Genomic DNA, 24,234 nt, shown 5'->3' on the forward strand with positions numbered 1-24,234 from the left:
GGATAGCATATGTGTGACTGATCTGTGAGAATTGTCTGTGGACCAGACTACAATAGGATGGGATCTAGAGGAGACCGTGCAGTCTGAATTTGCTGGACAGGACTCTCAGCTACCTGCCCTGTGCCCCTTGTAGGACCCCTTGGTTATATGTCTGCCTTTTGTCCTACCATTGCTATTCTGTTCTTCATGCTAACATTTTTAGATTTATAAAATTAATGGTGAGTAAGAATCTGGCACCTTCCCCCAAATAATTTATTTGCCAAAGAAGTTTGAAAATGATTGCAATCAGGTTAATAGAATTTCAAGCATCCACAAAATTTATTCATGTGAATAATTTATTTTCATCTATAAGAAAAAATCCTCTATTATGCCAGAATTATTCTCAATAATTAGAATATTCATGAATATCAGAGAATGACTTCAGGAAAAGATAGTGGTAAAACCAACAAGGGTATAAGCTATGACAGGAGATAAGTAAAATCAATCTGGAAATATTTTCCTCATTCAATTAAATGTCAAATATAAACCAGTGCATTTCTGGTTGCACAACCCTAGTCTGTGCAGCCCACATGGGTGAAGACTACTTAGTCTGGATGTATGATACTAACGCAGAATTTTTCTTGCAATGGCATGTATTATCACACAGAACTCTGGATGTAAAATAGCATTCCTGCTTCTGCAGGAACATTTGAAGAGGCCACGACATTCACTGCCAGTACATGAGTTGACCTACATGATCTGCCACCCCTAAATTCAGCAAAGCCTCATGCTTTTGTAGTATAACCACCAAGAAACAGGAAGTTTTCCTTCTCTTTTTTTTTCAAGTTGTTCACTGACCCATCCCTGGCATGCCAGATCCCTTCCTTCCTGGCATCTGGGAAGATACTGTGAACTGCAACTCAAGAGGAGGTAAGGGGAAAAGGAAATAGGAGAGTTGTTTCACAAACTATTAATGTGTAAGTCATGGTACCTAATTAAAAAAAAAAAAACCAATGAGTTTTATGATTCTTTCTCAAGGAGAGGGAAGCACTAGCTGAGCTACCTTTGCAGAGTGTCAGTCTGTTGAACTGCTTGTGACAGATGGTGCTTTGTGATTATCGCAATGGCTTTATATTTCCTAGCTTTGTTTCCTCCTGCTTGGAGCTCACAATGCCAGTTTGAGGCTCATCAAATCCCAATCATAGATTTACACTTGTCATTTTGCTACTTTGCTTATCCATTATTTATTATTTATATTCTGGCTACATCCACCCCCTACAAAGGGATTGGCCTATCTTCTCATGAAAGGGAAAGTTAGAATAAAAATAGAGCCATTAGGACATGACAGGGAGTGAGAAGTTGGGCAATGGCTAGGCGCCAGTATAATTATTCAGATTGAAAAAGCAAAGAAAAGGAAGCTACTACAATTGAGCAAAACTCAATGCTGAACTCCCTGGTAGTCCAGGCAAAGAAGGAGCATGATAACCACTTTTCTACTGCTTCTTATATCTCACCACTAATACAATAGAAGAGTGGGGAGAACAGTCATTTGTCAGCAAGCATGCACTCCACAGACCTTCACCTGCACCAAGACACCTACCTGATAATATGGACGCGAGGGCTGCAATGATGAAGGACACGATGACACCAGGTCCTGCCATTTCCTTGGCCACCAGGCCAGACACCACGTACATCCCAGTGCCCACGCAGCTGCCAACACCAAGTGAGATGAGGTCCATGGTGGTGAGCACCTGGGCTAGCTTGGTGCCATGTGCTGTGGTTGTCCCAGTTCCCTCCAGCATGGACTCCACTGGTTTGGTGCGCAGGATCCTGGAGTACATTGCATACCAGGCAGCCCCCCACTGCACTCTCCGTGGGTCCAGGGAGGTAAGGAAGCCACTCATCCTGAGCGATACAGGTTGTGGTGAAGGTCAATTGATGGAAGAGTATACAGGAGCCTTAGTGGATGTTTCTGGAACTCATCTAGCGAACAGGGATCTCTCGTTTAAGAAAGGTCCAGAGGGACCCAAAGCAGCCTTCTCTTGGGCATGAATGTCTGCAGGAAAAACACAAGAAAGAGGAAGATGAGACCAAGTGAGATATAAACCATGACTTGGAGGCATGAGTGGAGGTCAGTGTACTGAATTGATAGGACTGATCTATCCTGTGTATTTGTATCTCAGGAAGGTTGCATTTCCCCCTTTGTGTCCTTGACCATCTGTGGTCAGCACTGTGTTGCCTAGTTGTTTGGAAAAGGATGGTCTGAGTCAGGGCTCTGCCACTTATGGCTCTGGGGCCGTGGGTAAGCTACTTCTCTCTGCTTTAGTTTCAGCAGCGTAATGGGATAATAAAGAGCTTAAGACAATGCCTGGCATGTGGAAAATGCTCTCTGTCAAACTCTTAAGTGCTTCCTACCTGGCTCTGCCAAGGCTTGGTCTGTGATTTGTGGACATATTCTTTGGACAGATCCTCATTTTTTACATAAGGGTATAAAACTGGGGGGAGTTTCTGTCGTGGCGCAGTGGTTAACGAACCTGACTAGGAACCATGAGGGTGCGGGTTCAATCCCTGGCCTTGCTCAGTGGGTTAAGGATCTGGCGTTGCCCTGAGCTGTGGTGTAGGTTGCAGATGAGGCTCAGATCCTGTGTTGCTATGGCTGTGGCGTAGGCTGGTGGCTACAGCTCCAATTAGACCCCTAGCCTGGGAACATCCATGTGCCGCGAGTGCGGCCCTAGAAAAGATAAATAAATAAATAAATAAATAAATAAAAATTTGATCTATGACTCTCAAGAGGGCAGTGCTACCCCATGGGATTGTCTTAGAACTTTGCTCTCAAATGAAATGAAAAATGTTTTGAGAATTTTTTTGTTCTCCAAGGTTTGGGTTGGGGGAGTGTTCATGGCATTTGGTGACTAGGCCCCAGAGATGCTTAATGTGTGGGATGGTGTCATATTACTCTCAGATATCTCATTGGACATTCTTTTTTTTTTTTTTTTCCTTTTATGGCTGCACCTGTGGCACATGGAAGTTCCTGGGCTAAGGGTTGAATTGGAACTGTAGCTGCTAGCCTATGCCAGAGCCACTCTGGATCCTTTTTTTTGGATTTTTTAAAATTTATTTTTTATTTTTATTTTTCCCACTATACGGCATGGGGATCAAATTACTCTTACATGTATACCTTTTTTTTCCCCCCCACACTCTGGATCCTTAACCCACTGAGTGAGACCAGGGATTGAACCCACATCCTCACAGAGACAATGTTGGGTCCTTGAGCTGCTGAGCTACATTGGGAACTCCTCATTGGACATTCTTGTGGATGAAAATTCTGGCTATTATGATCTGAGCCTAAAACCTAACTCTGTTTTACATATAAGTGCATGAGACTATTTTGGATGCTTTTAATATACAAGTATCGTGATTTTTCCAGAAAGGCAATTATAGAATAAACTGAAGGAAGATTGTAAATTCTTTAGTTTGGAACTTAAGAAAACCAAGGCCCCCTTTCAGTATAATCCATGGTGCTACATCTCCACCTGTTAGAGCCTGCCATTTGAAACTGGCACATTTACACTGATTTTTCATATAGTGCAAGCATCTGATGACTTCATTGGTAATTGCCTGAGTTTACATACTGAAATATGTTACAGGCAGGTTACCCATGAATTTTGCTTTAGGATATTAAAGAGGGGTGTGTCAAAACATTTATTACAAAAGAAGAGGTGTTGGGACTGATAGACTTGAGAATTATTGTATTAGATGATTTCTGAAATTTTGTCAGGTTAGAAAATGCCAAAATGAAGCTACTTTCTTTGGAAGCCAGAAACTTTATAAAATTCTGTAAAGAATTTTTAAAGTACAGCTGGAACATTGATTTGAAGTACTATGCTGATAAGCCTAGGGCATTTACATTTACAGAAAGTACCAGCCCATGAAATATACCAATATTATTAATTAATACTACTTAACACTTAATGTAACACTTGTCTGCTTCTAAAGGCTTTGCAAACGTGACCTAATTAGGTGAAATGTGGCAGTTTGGTTCACAACGATTGGACCTATTGGTTTAATTTCTTCCTAGATTTGACAGCACTTGCTTCATGCTATGTGTTAATTCTTGACAACATCTTAAATATTAATACAGTTGGATAGTGCCATTGTATATGTCAGAGTCATTCAAAAGCCTAGATGTCAGCATTTAAAAAAAAAAGATTTTTCAGATCTGTGAGAAAATGTATACCAGGACGGCTGCAAAAACAACTGCTTTACTTGAGTTATTGAGCTCTTGTGGGGAAATCAGTGTACATATCCATTTAATTTAAACCCACTGGTATGTACTGAGCACCTTTTGTGTGCCAGGCCTGGTGTTAGGTTCAGGGATGCAAAGACATGGCCCCTACTCTCATGGAACTTCTAGTCTAGAATAAGAGATGATAGATACCCAAATCACAATGCAAGGGAGAAAGTTTTTTTTTTTCTTTTCTGAAAAACCTGCCTTTTATTATTGTTCTTAATACAAAGGTATAGCATGGCCATTGTAGAAAAATCAGACAATGTAAACAATAACATTCAGTGAGGAAAGACAGGACAAGTCAGTACATAGGTAGAAAAATAAAACCAGATTGTTCTAGAGAGGGATAAGGGGTATGGTATGGGTTGAATTATATCCTCTCAAAATTTATATGTTGAAGCCTCTAACCTTCAGCACCTCAGAATATGACCTTATTTGGAAAAAGAGTCACGGCAGATATAGCTAATTAAGATGAAGTCATAGTGGGATGCTGTAAAAGCAGTTCTTAGAGGGAAGTTCACAGTGATACAGGCCTTCCTCAAAAAAAAAAAAAAGAAAAAAAGAAAAATAAAAATCTCGAATCAGCAACATAACCTACAACCTAAAAGAATTAGAAAAAGAAGAACAAACAAAACCTAAAGTCAGCAGAATGAAGGGACTCATAAAGATCAGAGAGGAAATCAATAAAATAAAGATTAAAAAAAATAGGAAAAAATCAGTAAAACCAAGAGCTGCTTCTTTGAAAGAGTAAACAAAATTGGCAAACCTCTGGCCAGACTCATCAAAAAGAAAAGAGCACAGTGGTTAACAAATCCGACTAGGAACCATGAGGTTGCGGGTTCGGTCCCTGCCCTTGCTCAGTGGGTTAAGGATCTGGCGTTGCCCTGAGCTGTGGTGTAGGTTGCAGACTCGGCTCGGATCCCGCATTGCTGTGGCTGTGGCATAGGCCAGTGGCTACAGCTCCGATTAGACCCCTACCCTGGGAACCTCCATATGCCACGGGAGTGGCCCAAAGAAATAGCAAAAAGACAAAAAAAAAAAAAAAAAAAAAAAAGAAAAGAGAGAGAACCTAAACAAACAAAATAATAAACGAAAAAAGAGACATCTCAATGGGTACTGCAGAAATACAAAAAAATAAGAGAATAGAACAATTATATGGCAACATATTTGCAACCTAGAAGAAATGGACAGCTTTCTAGAGACATACAGCCCACCAAAACTGAATCAAGAAGAAACAGAGCATTTAAACAGACCAATCACTAGAAATGAAAGTGAATATGTGATTAAAAAAAAAAGAAAACTCCTTACAAACAAAAGTCCAGGACCAGATGGCTTCGCAGGTGAATTCTACCAAGCATACAAATGAGAATTTAAACTGATTCTTCTTAAATTCTTCCAAAAGACTGAAGAAGAAGGAACACTCCCAAAGATATCCTATAAAGCCCCCATTACTCTAATACCAAAACCAAAGACATTACCAAAAAAGAAAATTATAGGCCAATATCTTTGATGAATATAGATGCTAAAATTGTCAGCAAAATTTTTAGCAAACCAAATCCAACAACACATAAAAAAGATCACATACCATGACCAAGTGGGATTCATTCCAAGTTCACAAGGATGGTTCAACATATGCAGATCAATCTGTGTCATACACCACATTAACAAAAGTCAAAAACCACACGATCATCTCAATAGATACAGAAAAAGCATTTGACAAAATTCAATATCCATTCATGATTAAAAACTCTTACCAAAATGGGTGTAGAGGGAATTTATCTCAACATAATAAAAGCCATTTATGAGAAACCCACAGCCAATATAATAACTCAGTGAAGAAAAGCTGAAAGCCTTGCTGCTAAAATCTGGAACAAGACGAGAATGCCCACTCTCACCACTTTTATTCAGCATAGTGTTGAAAGTCCTAGTCATAGCAATCAGACAAACAAAACAAAGCAAAAGAAATAAAAGGTATCCAAATTAGAAAAGGTAATATTGTCACTATATGCAAATGACATGATATATGGAAAACCCTAATTATTCAAATTAATAAACGAATTCAGCAAAGTAAATTTTCAGCAACATACATGATTAACATTCAGGAATCAGTTGCATTTCTGTGTACTAACAATGAAATATTAGAAAAGGAATATAAAAATTACCTTTTAAAATCACACCCCCAAAATAAAATACCTCAGAATAAATTGACCAAGAAGGTGAAAGATTTATACATGGAGAACTATAAAACATTAATAAAAGGAATTAAAAAGGATTCAAAGAAATGGAAAGATATCCTATGCTCCTAGATTGGAAGGAGGAATTAGTATTGTTAAAAGAACCATACTACCCAAAGCAATCTATAGATTTAATGTGATCCCTATCAAATTACCCATGACATTTCTCACAGAACTGGAACAAATAATCCAGAAATTTATATGGATCCGTAAAAGACCCAGAATTTCCAGAGAAATCCTGAGGAAAAAAACCCAAAGTAGGAGGCATAACTCTCCTGGACCTCAGACAATATTACAAAGCTACAGTAATCAAGACAGTGTGTTGCTAGTATAAAAACAGACATATGGATCAGTGGAACAGAATGGAGAGCCTGGAGATAAACCCAGACACCTATGGTCAATTAATATTTGACAAAGGCAAGAATATAAAAATGGGAAAAAGACAGTCTCTTCAGCAAGTGGTGCTGGGAAAACTGGACAGCTGAATGTGAATCAATGAAACTAGAACGCACTCTCACACCATGCCAAAAATAAACTCAAAATGGCTTAAAGACTTTAAACATAAGGCATGACACCATAAAACTCCTAGAAGAGAATATAGGCAAAACATTCGCTGACATAAACCACAAAAATGTTTTCTTAGGTCAGTCTACTAAGGCAATAGAAATAAAAACAAAAATAAACAACCGGGACCTAATCAAACTTTCAAGCTTTTGCACAGCAAAGGAAACCATTAAAAAAGAAAAGAAAAGAAAAGACAGCCTATGGAATTGGAGAAAAAAGCTGCAAAAGGGGCAACCAACGAGGGTTTAATCTCCAAAATATACAAACAACTCATACAACTCAACAAGAAAAAAACTAACAAGGCAATCGAAAAATGGGAAGAAGACCTAAATAGACATTTCTCCAAAGAAGACATAGAGATGGCCAGTAGGCACATGAAGAGATCCTTAACATTACTGATGATTAGAGAAATGCAGACCAAAACTACAGTGAGGTACCACCTCACATCAGTCAGAATGGTCATCATTAAGAAGTCTACAAATAACAGATGCTGGAAAGGGTGTGGAGAAAAGGGAATGTAAATTGGTACAACCACTATGGAAAATAATATGGAGGTTCCTCAGAAAACAATATGGAACTATCATATGATTCAGCAACCCCATTCTTGGGCATATATTTGGAAAAAAATTTAACTTGAAAAGATATCTGCACTCCTATGTTTATTGCTGCACTATTCACAATAGCCAAAACATGGAAACAACCTAAATGTCCATTGACAGGTGAATGGATTAATATGTGGTACATATATATATATAATGGAATACAACTCAGCTATAAAAATAAACAAAACAATTCCATTTTCAGCAACATTAATGCAACTAGAGATTATCATACTAAGTGAAGTAAGTCAGAAAGAGAAGAATACCATATGCTATCACTTGTATGTGGAATCTAAAATATGGCATAAATGAACCTATCTACAAAACAGAAACAGACTCACAGACATGAAGAACAGATTCGTGGTTTCCAAGGAGGAGGGTGGAGGGAGTGGGATGGACTGGGAGTTTGGGGTTAAATAGATGCAAACTGTTACATTTAGAATGGCTAGACAATAAGGTCCTACTGTATAGCACAAAAAACTATATCCAGTCTCCTGGGATAGACTATGATGGAAAATAATATTTTAAAAATTGTGTGTGTGTGTGTGTGACCGAGTCACTTTGCTGTTCAGCAGAAATTGGCACAACATTGTAAATAAACTATACTTTAATGAAAAGATATTTTTAAAAAAGATGAGCTCGTACTGGAGTTGGATGGAGTCAGCAGGGTTGGTTCCTTTTGAGAGCTATGAGGAGTCAGCAGGGTTGCTTCCTTTTGAGGGCTATGAGGTTCCTTTTAAATATTTTTAAAAATATTTTAAAATATTTTAAAAGATGTTTTTATTTATTTATTTATTTTTATTTTATTTTCCCACTGTACAGCAAGGGGGTCAGGTATCAGACACAACCTAGAATAGATTTACAAGGAGATCCTGCTGAATAGCATTGAGAACTATGTCTAGATACTCATGTTGCAACAGAAGAAAGGGTGGGGGAAAAAAACTGTAATTGCAATGTATACATCTAAGGATAAAAGATGTTTTTAAAAAAGAGGAACTCATACTAGAGTAGGATGGAGTCAGCAGGTTGGTTGCTTCGAGGAATAGAGCTCATTCCTAGCTTCTGGTGGTTTGCTTGCAGTCCTTGGTGTTCCCTTGCTTGTAGATTCATCACCCTGATGTCTGCTTTCATTTTCACATCTTACTCTCCCTGAGTGTGGCTCTGTAGCCAAATTTCCTCTTTTTGTAAGGACACCAGTCATTGGATTATGAGGCAGAGGAGACTGGGAGAGGTCCAGTAACTTCCCAAAAGGGCAGAGCTGGCCATTGGCCCACTTGCAAACCTCTTACTCCTGGCTCTCCTTCATGAGGTGTGCAGGGTCAGACCACTGAGGGTCGTGCAAGCCAAGACAAGGGGCTTGCATTTATTCTAAGAGCCATGAGAAGCCAGTGGAAGGTTTTATTCAGGTGGGCCACATGGTAGGATTTACATTTTAAAAGCTCATTGTAACTGCTGCACAGTTAACTGAAGACTGAAGCCCTGTGATTAGTCAATCCCAGATGGATGTGCAAAGGGGAGTGGGGTGTGTACCTGCTGCTGAGGGCAGCCATGCATCTCCAACCTGGCTGCACAGTGGAATTACCAGGGGATCTTTCAGGACACTGGTGCCTGGCCCCAACCCCAGAAACCCCAGTTTAATTGGTCTGAGGTGTGGCTTAGATATAGGGATTCATTCCTTAAAGCTCCCCAGGTGGTTCTAGCACTGCAGGGCTTAGGGGCCACTGCCCTGTGAGTAATGACTAAAGTGCTGGTGTAGAAAACCAGACACTGCCTGTGATGGTTAATTTTATGTAACCATTTTATGTAACCTGGGCTAAGGAATGTCACATACCTGGTAAAATATTATTTCTGGGTGTGTTTGTGAGGGTGTCTCCAGAAGAGATTAGAATTTGAGTTGGTGGGCTGAGCAAAGATCCCTTCATGCTATTTGCTAAGGGCAGAGGAAGGGTAACTTCACTGATTTGGCTGGAGCTAGGATGTCCCCTTACTCTCTCCTCAGGCATTGGTGCTTCTGGCTCTTGAACTTTCAGACTCAGATGGGGATTCAGTACCACTGGCCCCTCCCAATAATTCTCAGGCCTTCAGGCTCAGACTGAATGACACCACCTGCCTTCCTGGTTCTCCAGCTTGAAGACAGCTGATCATGGGATTTCTCAGTCTCCGTAACATGTGAGCCAATTCCTACAAGAAATCCTCTCATATATATCTGTATAAATCCTATTGGTGCTCTTTCTCTGGAGAACCATGACTGACCCATTTTCATTTTTCACATGGGGCTCCAAGTCTGATGCGAACTTCCTGTTTCTCTTCCTGGGCAAGTAACTGGGCCTCTTGGCAGCTGGCTTCTGCAGGCAGTGACTGTGAATGCTGTGCTGTCTGGAGAGACACCCTTTTGGATATTTGTCCTGATTGGCCCTTCATCAGAAACTGTCACCAGAACATTGAGAAAAGAGCCAGGCTGTATAGGGAGGTGACAGCTTCTATTTGATAATTAGAAATTGTGGTGAAAACATAGAGAATCAACAAGAATAAAGGTTGAAGGTGGTGAGAATTCCTTCCTGGCTCTCTTGCCTGCATGTAATTCCTCTGAGTGCTTGCTTTATTAATACAAATGGGCTTCGGGCATTCTCCTTCTTGGTTGGAAATTTACTGGAGAGAACAAAACGTACAAAGGAAAACATGCTTCTAAGTGACTGCTGACAATATCCATATTCATTACCCCTAGATTATGTTAATCAAAGAGAGTTTTGGAAGCTCATTGCTGTTGTCTTTCCAAGATGAGCAATAAAAGTGTGTTGTGCTTTCTCTAGCACTTTAATTCAGGTTTCTCAAAATACTTCACAGCTATAACTAAGGGAGGCTTGCAGGGACTCTGGGAGAAGGGAGTCATCGCTGTGGTGTTTGCCAGCATGCTTGAGGGTTCGGTGGATTGCAAGCGTAATGATGGTAAGAGCAGGTTTATGTGAGGATGAAAATAGTTATGGTCTGGAAGTTCACTGATTAGGTAGGATTATTGAATTAGGTTGGAGCCTGCCTTTGAAGGCGAGGAGAGGAAGGAAACGAAGGCTAACAAAATAGTGAACAGCTTCAAATCATTCCTGCTTGATTTTGCATATCCACTAAGGGATTACAAAAATCCCTTCCCAACACTCCCCATTAGTGGACGTCCAGCCTTTGCTGGGACATCTGGAGCAGTGGGGAACCTTGCCTGATGGAAGCAGACCCTTCACATGGCTGGACACTTAGGATTGTGACAGAATTCTTCTAATCAGTGTTGTCAGGCAAAAGAAGGTTACAGTTAGAGTAAAAGGTGCTGGGTTTGATGAGCCTGTCCTGGCACCTGCAGGGTTCAGAGGGGCCTTCTGAGGCCCCTCCCAGCTCACCCTCCTTTCTGCCAGCCTTGCTGCTTCTCCTCTTCTGGGCTCAGTTCCTCCTTGGCTCCTGGTTAAGGACCTAATTCAGGAGCCATGTTCTCTGGTTTCAAACTCTGGCTCTGCCCTTACTATCTAAGAGACTTTGGGCAAAGCCTCTCTGTTTCAGGTTTGCCATCTATAAAATGGGATAATAAGGGCACTAACTAGCTCACAGAGCAATGATGAGAAGTCAAGGAGTTTAACGTGTGTGGAGCTTTTAGCACATTGCCTGGCATACGTGAGTGCCAGGAAGTGGTAGCCCACTAGCGTCACCCTGCTCTGGCTGCTGACCAGGTCTTTTTGTCCCCTGTTGCTGACATCCCCTCCTACCTCCTTAGGCAGCTCCCAGAGGACCCTTGGCTTGCTTCCCAGCCCTTACCCAGGGCTCTTCTCTGCTGAAACTCCCCTGGATTCTCCAGCTGCAGACCGTACATCCTGGTATTTCACTTCTATACATTCTTGCTTGCCTTTCTCATACTTGTAGGGAAGGGTCTCCTTTCCTGTGTTTTGTTATCTAAAGGGGATCCTTAGCAGATTTGCTTGGGCCTTTGGATGTTACATCTCTTCTCATTCCTTTACACCATTGACTTTCCCACTCCAAATGAACACACAACATTGGGAGGTTCACCTACAGTCACCACTCTATCCCTGAAAGCACAACCTCCTTCTGACCTTCATGCCTGTGGTTTTCTGTGGCTCAAGCAGTCAGTCTTTGATGGCAGATTCTCAGCTGAGGTCCTGGCCTTTGTTGCTCTTCTGTTTCTTCCAAGCTTGCCAGTTTTGGCTCCATGTTTGTACCCTAATTGTGGAGTCACTTGCCTGTCAGTGACTATGATTTTACGTGGGGTGGCCAGATACAGGTCAGGTATATGTGGATCCCACAGTCTGTGCTATCCAAACAGAACACCCTAGCAAACTGAATTGATATCTATGTCCTGGCAAATTTCTCCTGTTGTTCCTAGTTTTGTTCTCTGTAGCTATACAGTTTAGGGCTAATCTGTTTATAGAAAAGTTTTCAAGTTTTTGAAGGCAACTAACATATCTCTAGGAGTCTTATCTTCCTCAGACTAAACATCTTCAATTTCTTCAGTGATCAGCAATGTCTCACATGGTACAGCTTCTACAACAATCACATTCTGATTTGCACTTCTTGAGCAGGCTGCAGTTTATCATGGTTGTTGTTTTTGGACCATAACAGAGTGGTAAGGGAAATGTTTTTGATAGGTCTGGCTGTGTATGTGTGTGTGCACGTGTGTGTGTGTGCGCATGCGCACGCGCGCATGCACCTCCTAAGTCATACAATGCTGGTGCCTGACAAATTCACTCAGATGTACAATTGGTTTTAAACCCAGAGTTCCTGATTTTCAGATTGCCAGTCATTCCTATTAAGTCTTTGCTAAGTGTTTGATTGAAAAGACCCATTTCAAGTATTTCTTGGTCACCTACCACTTTCCTTACCAATGTGTTAGCTCATTTACATTGTATATATATATATATATATATACTCTTTTTCAGATTCTTTTCCATTAGAAGTTATTATAATATATTGAGTATAATTCCCTATGCTATACGGAAGGTCTTTATTGTTTATTTATTTTATATATATTAGTGTGTATCTGTTAATCCCAAACTCCTAATTTATCTGTCTCCACCTTTTTCCCCTTTGGAAACAATAAGTTTGTTTTTTCATGTCTGTGAGACTGTTTCTGTTTTGTAAACAAGTTCATTTGTATTATTTGTTTAGATTCCACATATATGTGATATCATACAATATTTGTCTTTGTCTGACTTACTTCACTTAATATGATAATCTCTTCGTCCATCTGTGTTGCTGCAGATGACATTATTTCATTCTTTTTTATGGCTGTATGTGTGTGTATATACATGTATATATAATACACACCCCCCATCTTCTTTATCCATTCATTTGTCAGTGGATACTTAGGTTGCTTCCATGTTTTGGCCATTGTAAGCAGTGTTGTGATGAACATTGGGGTACATGTATCTTATGTTTTTTTCTTTGTTGGTGGTGTTTTTTGTTTTTGTCTTATTAAAGTACAGTTGATTTACAATGTTGTACCAATTTCTGCTGTGCAGCAAAGTGACTCAATCATACAAATACAATTTTTTAAACATTATTTTCCATCATGGTTTATCCCCGGAGATTGAATATAGTTCCCTGTGCTATATAGTATGACCTTGTTGTTTATCCATTCTGAATGATAAATAACTAATCTCATACTCCCAGTGAGGTGCATGTACCTTTTTTGAATTAGAGTTTTCAGCTTTTCCAGTTATATGCTCAGAAATGGGATTGCTGGATGATATGGTAACTCTGTTTTTCATTTTTTAAGGAACCTCCAGACTGTTCATAGAGGCTACACCAATTTATATTCCCACCAACAGTGCATTGTAGGAGGGTTCCCTTTTCTCCACATCCTCTCCAGCATTTGTTTGTAGACTTTTTGATGATGACAAAGTGTGAAGTGGTACCTCATTGTAGTTTTAATTTGCATTTCTTTACTAATTAGTGATGTTGAGCCTCTTTTCATGTGCCTGTTGGCCATCTGTAATGACATCTATCTCTTGCTATGACTCTACTTCAGGCTTTGGATTGACTTCAGGTCTTTTCCTCAGTCTGAACTATGAGTCTCCATGTGTCTTCTTATCCTGGGATTCATGCTAAAGGAGCAATCCCTACCTGACCTATGCTGTTCTTTTCTGGCACAGGCCAAGAATAAGGGACTGGCGAAAAGTGCAGTGCCTCTTCTGCTTCGGCTTGAAAATGGCATTTCCACAAACTTTCCATTGGCTAAAAGTAAGTCAAGTGATCAGGACCAAAAGTTAATGGGGTATGTAGTATGTTCCTCCCATAGAAGCCAAGTGATTCATATGGCAAAGGTGAGATTGTATACTTTTTTAAAGGAGGATGTGAATAGTTGTGATGAGAATATAACTTATATCACTGAGTGTTTGCTATATACTAGGCAGAGCAATTGCATTTTGCTTTTGAAGCTTTTTTTTTTTCTGAAACGATCAGAAATTTATACATCTAAGATATAAATGTAAAGAGACTTTATTTTACTCATTCCTGTACTTCCACAATTAATTCTGTAAAGGTATAAAGATCGATTTTCTTTAATGATCAGTGTAGATCCAAAATTAATCTGCTTCCAACACCATGTAGAACAAAATAATAAGTCATTTTAACTTTATTTGCCTGAAATAAACTAATCTTCAAAATTTTTTTTCAGCCTTATGGGGCTAATTGATCTTTACCTAGTTTGGGACAATATTTTGGCTTAAAAATTTCCCATTCTGCTTCCCTGTTTGTCAACAACACTTCAGGGGTTGAGAATATTATCTGTATGTATTTGGCAGAAACTGTTGTGAAAACACTCTCAAGAGAATGTCTGGTGTCTGCTTAGGGCAGAAGGGAGGGAAACTTGTTCAGAGATCCTGTTTTTCCATCACTGAGATACCACTTTCTCCCCCAACACCCCGGTCAGAGAAGCTGTCACGGCCCAATGTCACCCTCCTCTCTTTGTCACCCTCCCCCTTTCCTCCCTCTGACATCACACCGGTGCTCTTTCCACTGCTCCATATTTAAGAAGGTGAACAGAGCTGCCTACATTTTCTTTGTATGATCTTTCTGTCTTGTCAGGCTGGGGATGATCCCCAAAGGAGAGTGAGACATTTACCTAGTTGTCTATGTGGTAATGTTCCTTTAAAGGAGCTGAGGGAAAGTAAAAGGATGTGTAATGTTCCTCAAAACTCTTCCTAGTGTCTTGGCTTCAGTGGGGTTTTCCTCATTGCAATTTGGAGAAGCAGGAGTCTGCTAAATGCTTTTCATTATTAGCCAGCTGGCTCCCTTAGCATTGTTCAGGAAAATCCTTAAGTAGATACATCCCTGAAGCGTCTCTTCCTGGATATGCTAACAGGAAAAGCTTAGCCCACATGAGAAGCTCCCTCACAAATTCCTAACTGCAATTTGGAGAATTGACTTTGTACCTTTGGGTTTGGAGCTCATATTTGAAACTGTTTTTGTGTTCCCTATTCACACCCAGGCCTCTTTGTACTTTGATTTGGTTATTCTGGAGGCTGGCCGTCTATCTCTAAGATCCCTTCCAGTGCCCCCAAAGGAAATTTCTGCTATTCTAAAGGGTCTGCATTTTAAGTCAGGTGATTTCAAGCAGACCCTCCACATTTTAATAATGGCCATTTCTATGTGATACAGCAATAAACAGACAAGTGGACAGAATCTTAATTTTATAGATATAGGTAGGTGTTTTTTTTTTTTTTAAGATGAAAGCAGGTTTATTGAGAGGTGCACATTCCATAGGTAGAATATGGTCCGTCTCAAAAGGTGAGATCAGCCTATCGATGTAGGTTTTTATACATGCTTCATGAACTTTCATTTCTCAACAAAGCCTGACTCTATATACCAATCCTCCTTCTATGCTTGGTAGCACTGTTCTCAGTACACATTATCTGCTTTAGTGGGTTCAGAACACCTACTAAATGTCTGGCACTGTGTGTGCATGATGCACAGATGGAAAGAGGAAGAAGATGACCCCTTGTTCTTAGAGCTCCCAGGCTGGCCGGAAGACAGTCGTGACATGAAATGACTGTCCAGTGTGGTACAGCACGTCTCCCACCTGACTACAGTGATTTTACTTGTTAGCCATTTTCCTTGTTGTTTTCCCCACCTTTCCCACTAAACTATCCGCATTTTCATGTTTCCTATTCATTTTAGCTCATATCCCATCTGTCGTTAAATGTGTTAACCACTTGGGCCTCCTCTTCTCTGATTTCCTAGGAGACTCCAAATCAGCATATTTTAAATTGTGTCTTGCCACCAATTGTTATACATTTGGAGGCTTGGATTTCCTTAAACCCTCCAAATGGTTTTGTTTTGGAAAGAAAATGAAATCCAAATTCCCTAAATGGCCTCAGGGCCCTAAGCCATCTAGGGTCCACTTCTTCTCAGAGTTCATTGCCGGCTACCCTCTCTTTAGGTTCAGCCACAGTGACTTCCTCTCTGTTCTTGAAACACACTAAACTCTTCAGGACCTTTGCACTTGTTTCCCCTATGTGGAATCTCCTCCTCAGATCTTTGCATGACTCTCTTTTGATTCTGATCTCAGCTGAAATGTCATCTCTGCACAGGAGTCCCTCTGGGACCACCTGGGCTAAAAGTAGCCCTGGTCTTTCAGACTCTTTCTCTCAAGTTCTATCATCTGTCTGTCTGTTTATCTATCTATCTGTCTATCTATCCATCTATTTATTTATTTTTGTATAAGATATCTCTATTTGACATTTATTTATTCATGTTTTCATTGTCTTTATCTTCTCTCCAGACTGTAAACTCCTTGAAGGTACATATTTGTCTGTTTTGTTCTTTGCTTAATCCCCAGAGATCACAGCATGGACTAGCAAACAGTAGGTAATTGATAAATGTTTGTAGAATGAAGATTTTTCCATAGTGCTAAAAATAGTATTTGGCATAAAATATTTCTTTATACAAGGTATCATTTACAATAGCAGTTTGTAATAATCCCTGATCTCTTGAGACATCTGTTACAACAGACAATGACTTCCTTTGTTGAATACCCTTTGCACACAAAATCAAAGAACACAAACCCTCAGAAATCATTTAATATAAACCTCAGATTTTATAAATGATTAAACTCAATTTTCATTGATTGCCTCCACAAATCCCTTTGGGGAACCAAATTATATATATTATCTAGATATAGAAATTATCTATATTACCTATTAATTAGTTATAAATAAATTATCTTTCTGTGTTTTTGATCCTTTAATATTAACTCAAGGGAAGACTGAATTAAAAATCCACAATATTATAATATTAAAACATTTAACATTAAAACATTAACATCTAGTTAAAGTTAGAGTAGTACTTTTTGATGTAGATGGTTTGAGACCTTGAACAATCTTTCATCCAATCAGAGCTATAAAAATCTCATAAATCATGGAGTATGTACCATAGAAGATAAGGTATAATTTTTAGTTTGCATCATTCTTTTTTTTTTTTTCCAATCTGGGAGGAAAATAGTTGAGAACTTTGACAGCCTGGAATTCAATATGTTTTTGAAAAATGGAAATTGCTTTTCCCTGTGGATGCACTGTTCACTTCTAGCTTGAGTCTGCTTTGAGGATAGCACTCACCCAAGGTCTGCAGGCCCTTGGCTATGCCCTGGATCCACAGCCCAGTGAACTCTCTGGAGGCAGGTTCCTTTCCTGACTATCAGCATGTCTTTTCATTAGGAAATCTGAAAACTTTCAGATTCCAGCAGCACTTAACTCACAGAGGAATGCCAGATATCATTTGGGGACTTTGAAACACATTTCCAACCTACAAGCTATTTGGCTAAAAAAGGTTTGCTTTAAAGCTTTTGAGTTAAAACTGCAAGTTCTTGAGTTCGAGTATATTCCTTATAGAGCACTTTAAGGTGCAAAAGTTAATGAAAATATAGTCAATAACATGAATCAAAGAAATGGGTCAAATAAATAATACTTCTATATACTGGTGGTGGGAGTGTGAAGTGACAGATATTTTTGGAAAGTAAATCTATCATGTGAAAATAATCAGGTGCAAAAAAAGTTTTTTCCCCCGCCAAGGGCCATTGCAATGCCATTTATAGTGGTAAAAACTAATCTAAATGTCTAAAAATAGGGGCAGAGATAAATGAGGCATTCAAAGAATAAAATAATTGTTCTTAAACAATATTTAATGACATAAATTGTTCAGAAGATATTAAAGTAAAACAGTTATGACAATAAGGGATATAAACTGCGTATTGTGTATGATCCAATTTCATTCTCTTCTAAAGGCAGAGCACTTAAATGTAAAAAGGAGGGATCAGTGGTGGTAGAATTGGGAATGACTTCTCTTTTCATCATTTCTATGCTCAGCACGTATTTTCTTTAAATCAGGATAAAATATTTAATTAAAAAACAAAACAGAACACAGAAGGTCCCAGAATAATGAGCACCCTCCTCTTCCTTGTTTTTTTTAGTTTTGCTTCTATGCATCTCCACTACTGGAACTGTTTTAGGTTCTGTTTTCCCTGTGGCATTAGATTAGCCAATATTATCATTTTCACTTGCTTCACTTTGGAGATAGACTTTTCAGGGAATTTTCAAGGAAACTCTGACTTGGTTACAGAATCAGCAGATTGGAATCACCAGATACCTGGAGGTGGGATTCTCCCAGTTGATGCACATAGCTCAGGCCAGTGCAGGAAGGTAGTTAGAATCTGTCCTTGAAGAAAACTTTAGTCTTGTGACCCTGGCTTCTCCTAGACTGGTTTTCTTTCTTCATATGTTGACTATCCCCCAACCTCCAAAGGCAAGTAGTTCTGACAATTTCTTGTCAGACTGTTCTAAGAATTTGAATTAGTCTTAACAGGCTCATCTTAACAAAGCAAACAAGCAAAGACACCCCTCCTCCTTTTCAGGTATTGTCACACTTTAGCTATTGTCCTCTAGGCTGTCTCCACTTCTTATCTTGTCCATTGCAGGCCTTCTCTGTTCTGCTTTCTGCAGCTTCCGTGCCACCAAAATTACATTTCTGAAGTCATCAGTGGCTTCCGTGTTGCTAAATTCAACAGACATATTTTAGCCCCCATCTCCCTCCCTTGACCTGTCAGAGGTATTCAATGGGTTGTTCATGTCCTCCTTCTCAAACACTCTTACTTCATCTTAGAGCAGTGAGATCCATGGGTGTAGGTATGTCATGTGCAAGCTTCATGGTGATCTCCTATCATTCTTTTAGGAATAAGCTGTTGTGATTTTCTTCTTCTTCAGTGTAATGAGATTTAAAAGGAAGAATGCATCCTAGAAGATCCTCACTGCTGGTACATTTTTAGTCCTTAATATGGTGTCTGTTATTAAATAGAATTATAGAATGGTATCTACAATGACAATGGATTGGTCAGAGTGGGTCAACATCAAGAAACCATTATGTTATGATGCTGGAATGTCTTTGCTGAAAGAGTGGTCTAGAAGGGGAAGAGACACCCTTTAGTTGAACATGAAAGAGAAATGGGAGAATCTGCTTAACAAATATAAAAAAGAATGAAAAATATTACTTGAGGTAGAGGGTCAGATGGTTTATAGTCTTTCAGGTCCATCTGGACTTTTGGTCATTTATGCATCTTGACCCCTACTTAGAGCTGACCTGTCTGAGACTATTGTCGTCTCTGAGATGTGAAGATTGAAAGTGCAAAGTTTCTTTGCCAAGTGAGGCTGATGGACCTGCTGCCCTAGTACCTTTGACCTCCTCCCTTCTCCCGGGAGATACCAGCCCAGATCTGACCTCCTCTTTTATGTTTCCCCTAGAAGAGAAGGCCATGATGTCTGGTGTTTAGAACCAGCCCCAGAAGACCCATTTACTATGTTCTGTATCAATAAGATCCATCAGAAATAAAATATCTCTAGGACCAAGGATTGGGGTGGTAAATGGGATAGGTTAAACTCTGTTTCATATTTTGGTAGCTGAAGAGTGTTCCAAGAAAGGAGCCTTTGTGTTGAGAGTCTGGAATTGAGAACACTTGTTTAATTGGTTCCATGTGTCATAGGCAAGTGCTGAGAGTATAATTTCTTCCTACCTGGATTTGGGTTTGACAAGGACCCCATCCCATTTTAGTTAATGAAAAATCACCAAGTAAAAAGGGAACACATAAAAGGACGAAAACAGCCCACTTGCTAGTTTAAACTCTAGGTCTTATTCTGTTGCAAGTTGATAAAGGGTAAAATAAAAAAAAAGAGAATCTCATTGTGACGCTAAAAACGGGGAGGTCACATGGTTATATATCTAAAATGCAAGTGATAGTGCTTAACAAAGAGGGTCTTCCAGAGTTCCCGTCGTGGCTCAATGGTTAATGAATCCGACTAGGAACCATGAGGTTGCAGGTTCAATCCCTGGCCTTGCTCAGTGGGTAAAGGATCCAGCATTGCTGTGGTGTAGGTCACAGACGTGACTTGGATCCCGCGGTGCTGTGGCTCTGGCTAGGCCAGCAGCTACAGCTCTGATTAGACCCCTAGCCTGGGAAACTCCATATGCCGTGGGAGCAGCCCCAGAAAAAGGCAAAAAAAAAAAAAAAAAAGAGGGTCTTCCCTTTCTGCCTTCTCTATTCACACACCTCAGGTAGAAATGTTTGCCCATCTCTTTCTGTGTGCCAAATGCTGCCCATATCCTACCTTGGGTAACCTTCACTTATGTCATAGTATCCCTATATGATGGTTACTGTGTACCAGGCATGATTTAAACTGATATATAAATTCTTACAACAGCCCTTTGAAGGAGATATTATTTTTAACCATCTCCAGTTGAAAGATGAGGAAACTGAAGCATGGAGCAGTTAAGGCATTTGTTCAGAGTGACACAGCTGCTAAGTGGCAGAGCTGGGACTTGAATCCAGGCAGTGTGGCTCCAGAGCAGGGGCTGGTCTAGAGCAGCACTGTCCAGCAGAGCCCTATGATGACATGTTCTTTGCAGTGTTCCATATGGTAGCCATAACCACACGTGGCTCCTGTGCGCTTGAAATGTGACTAGTGCAGCAAAATAGCCAAATTTAACATTTTATTTAATTTCAGTGATTTAAATTTAGACGGTCACCCATGGTTAGTGGCTATTATACTGGACAACATAGTTGTAGAATCTGCATTTAATAACTTCCCAAAATAATATCAGAAAGGTGGTGGTGTCTTTCACAGGCGAGGACAGTGAGTGTCAGGGAAGTTGGAAGAATAATGCTTTTACCCAAGTCTCTGAAGCTGGAATGTGAAGGAGCCAGGATGCCAGTCTCTAAAATCACATGCTCTGGTCACCAGAGATGTACCCGTCACCCCCATCCACTCTCCCACCTCTTCATCTCTTTCCAAACAGGATGGGAAAGCATATCTTTCTTCCTTCCGCCTTATCAAAGCGTCTCTTTTTCCCTTCCTCTATTATTAACGCAGTAATAGTAGAACAGCCCTTTGTGACAGAACATCATGCTACATATGTGGGGGATGTGGCATTACCCTGGCTACACTGGAACAGCTTAACTTGATAGGAAGTGTATACCCATTCTTAACCTTAAGGGCTTATCTCAAACTGTTATTTCATTGTCTCTTTCTTCTTGGTTATTCTTCCTTCCAGCCTACCCCAGTTCTTCCATGATTGGCAACAAAATATATGCCTTGCAAATCATAACAGCCTTTGGTTAAAAGTACTAAAGTTATGTCTACCTCAAGCTTTGCTGTTTAGTGGGAACCCTACCCCCTACAGAAAACCCCAAAACAAAACAGCAAAACCTCTTTCAATTAGGTTCACATTAAATAATATTATTATTAAATTATATATATATGTATATATGTGTGTGTATATATATATTATGCATGATTTGGGAGACTGTCATTTTTCTGAGGCACAGTTTTGAAAAAAAGAACCTTATGTTAACCTGGGGTGAGCCAAGAACAGTGTCTTATCCTCACTCAGTAATCTCTCAACGACTATTAATGTTTCATTGATTTGCCTTCCTCTATCTCCCTTTAGTAACTTAGGACTTCTCTGAATAGGAAGTCTCATTTTAACTGCTGGGTATGAACAAAGACAATAGAACTCTGTTCAACCAAGAAAACCCTAATTCAAATACTGGTGCACCCAGGCTTTAGGCACCCAGGCAGTCCTTTCTGGCATCAGAAGAGAAGAAATGCTGTGACTTTGTCAGATAGCAGCCTACTCATCTGATCACAAAATGTGATTGCTGTCTTATCTGGAGACAAGACTCATCCAGCTCCCAGACAGGCGGCAGAATCTAATGTTTCCTGGTGGGGAGGAGCATGCCAGTATTTCCAGTGACCTGGAAAGTAGTTCATTGGAAAAAGCTTGAGAAGAGACTGAGGAGGACTCTAAAGGCATTGAAAAATGGGGAGAAAGTGTATCTGTGTTTGCATCTCCTCACTGCTTCCAGTTCCTCTGTGACATATCCTGGACTCTGTGGGTCTCAAATAATGATTGAGTTATGCAACTACAGCCAACCTGATGGTACTTAAAAATCCAGAGCATTGACGTAAATTAGTGTTCTCATTTCCACTGACTCACTCAGAGGGAACAAATTCACATGGTGTTACAAATAGAGAGGGAGAAAGGGATAAGAAGGCATTTTATAATTTCTCAAGATATGAAATCTAGCACTGTGCTATTTAATAGAAGCTCTTTCTACTCCCAAGTAATCAGACCTCCAAGCTACCTCCTGGAGCAATTCCGCTATCAAAACATGCTGTTCCTTTTGCACCTACCAGTAAAGCAGTGGGGGGTGGTTGTGTCCCCTCACACTAATGGACAGCTGGCTCTAGAAGGTGATTTAGATCAGCCTTTCACTTGTCAAATCATTTTTTTCTCCGTGAAGGCTGGACTTGAACTACTATTGCTGTGAGAGCCACAGCACCATGAATAACATCACATGTAGGTGGGTGATACACAGATATCTCTGGTCTTCCAAGTTAGGCCCCCAGGGATTCTCAGCCTTACAATCATCTAGAACAATTTGAGTCACCTCAGGAGCTTCAGTCCCACTCCTACTCCCAAGAGATTTATCTGACACAGGGACTTGGCCTTAGTGATATTGGGGGGCTTCCAGGTGATTCCATTTTGCAGCCAGGGCAGAGACCCTAGATGGACCAGCTAGCACTCTCAGGTCAGTAGGATCCCTTCTTCCTTCTCCTCTTCCTCCTCCATTTCTTCCCTTTTCCTTCTCCTCATTTCTCCAATGATTCAAGCCAAATAAGTGGCTTTCTGAAGTGGATGGTTTTATTTTCTTTTATGAACATGATAATATTTTCCATCTCCTTAAAACAATATATACCTATTGTAAATAATTTCTAGATGGCTTATGGAGGTCTAAAAAAGAAAGTCACAATGACTCATTTTCCACTAGAAAAAGAACTCTGTTTTGGTGTATGACTTTTTAGATCATTTTCTAGAAATATATATATGTGTGTGTGTGTGTTTGTGTGTATACACATATATTTCTTTTTAGCCCACTCACAGACACACACATGCATACATTTTTTTTTACAAAATTGAGGTATTGTCTTATGATTTTTTCACTTAGTGTTATCAGAGATATTGATACAATAAATGCAGAAGTCCAGCATTTTAAAGTACTATAAGATTTGCTAATTTTATGTATACAGACTGTCCCCATCTTATGATGGTTTGACTTATGATGGTGTGAAAACAATACATATTTAGTAGAAACAGTACTTTGAATTTTGAATTTTAATCTTCTCCCAGACTAGTGATACGGGTACAAAACTGTCCCATGATGCTGGGCAGCAGAAATCAGCCACAGGATCTGAGTGTGAATAGCTGATACACTTACAACCATTCTGTACCCCATGACCATTCTATTGTTCACTTTTAGTACAGTTTTCAGTAAGTTACATGAGCTGTTCAATACTTTACTACAAAACAGGCTTTGTATCAGATGATTTTGCCCAATTGTAGGCTAATTTAAGTGTTATAAGCACATTTAAGGTAGGCTAGGCTGAGGTATGCCTTTTGGTAGGTTAGGTGTTTTTAATGCATATTCACCCTATGATGGATTTCTTTGGATGTAATTCCATCATAAGTAGAGGAAGATCTGTAATCAGCAATTAGTTTAATTCTTCTTTTAATGGACATTGAAGCTCTTCTCATTATTTTGCTGTTATAAACAATGACACAGTGGACATATATTCTGCAGATATTTCCATACAATCCCTTACCTTAAGTTCCTAGAAGTGGAGTTGCCAAGTTAATAGATATGCATCTTTTACAATCTGGTGACTTTGCCAGATTGTCCTTTCAAAAGATTGTGCCGCTTTAAATGCTCCTCATTTAATATGCCTGTGCCCATTTACTATCAATTTCATATCTTCTGAAATTGGAAGCACCCATAAATAAAAATTTGCATCTGCAAAACTTGATTCAGGCTGCACTTACAGAGTGCCTAATATGTGCCAGGTGCTAAGAATACTAAGACACATAAGCCAGAGTTCTTGCCTTCTCCTACCTGGACACTTTTGTGTACGTAACTATTACCTGGGGCATCCTGTGAAAATGAAGTTTCTGCCTCAGTAAGTCTGAGATGGGCCCTGAA

The 24,234-nt window shown here is 39.8% G+C and overlaps 1 protein-coding gene across 2 annotated transcripts in view; it reads right to left on the reverse strand.

Moving 5' to 3' along the window:
* SLC7A14 (solute carrier family 7 member 14) overlaps positions 1 to 24,234 on the reverse strand; it is a 123,252-nt gene that overhangs the window by 58,516 nt on the left and 40,502 nt on the right. For both annotated transcript variants that reach the window (XM_021068226.1, NM_001243461.1), the window contains one exon: positions 1,580 to 2,035. In XM_021068226.1, the coding sequence (XP_020923885.1) occupies positions 1,580 to 1,883 (304 nt within the window). In that variant the 5' untranslated portion in view covers positions 1,884 to 2,035. The remainder of the gene's footprint in view (positions 1 to 1,579; positions 2,036 to 24,234) is intronic.

The sequence above is a fragment of the Sus scrofa genome, chromosome 13 (assembly GCF_000003025.6).
Source record: "Sus scrofa isolate TJ Tabasco breed Duroc chromosome 13, Sscrofa11.1, whole genome shotgun sequence".
Taxonomy (NCBI): domain Eukaryota; kingdom Metazoa; phylum Chordata; class Mammalia; order Artiodactyla; family Suidae; genus Sus; species Sus scrofa.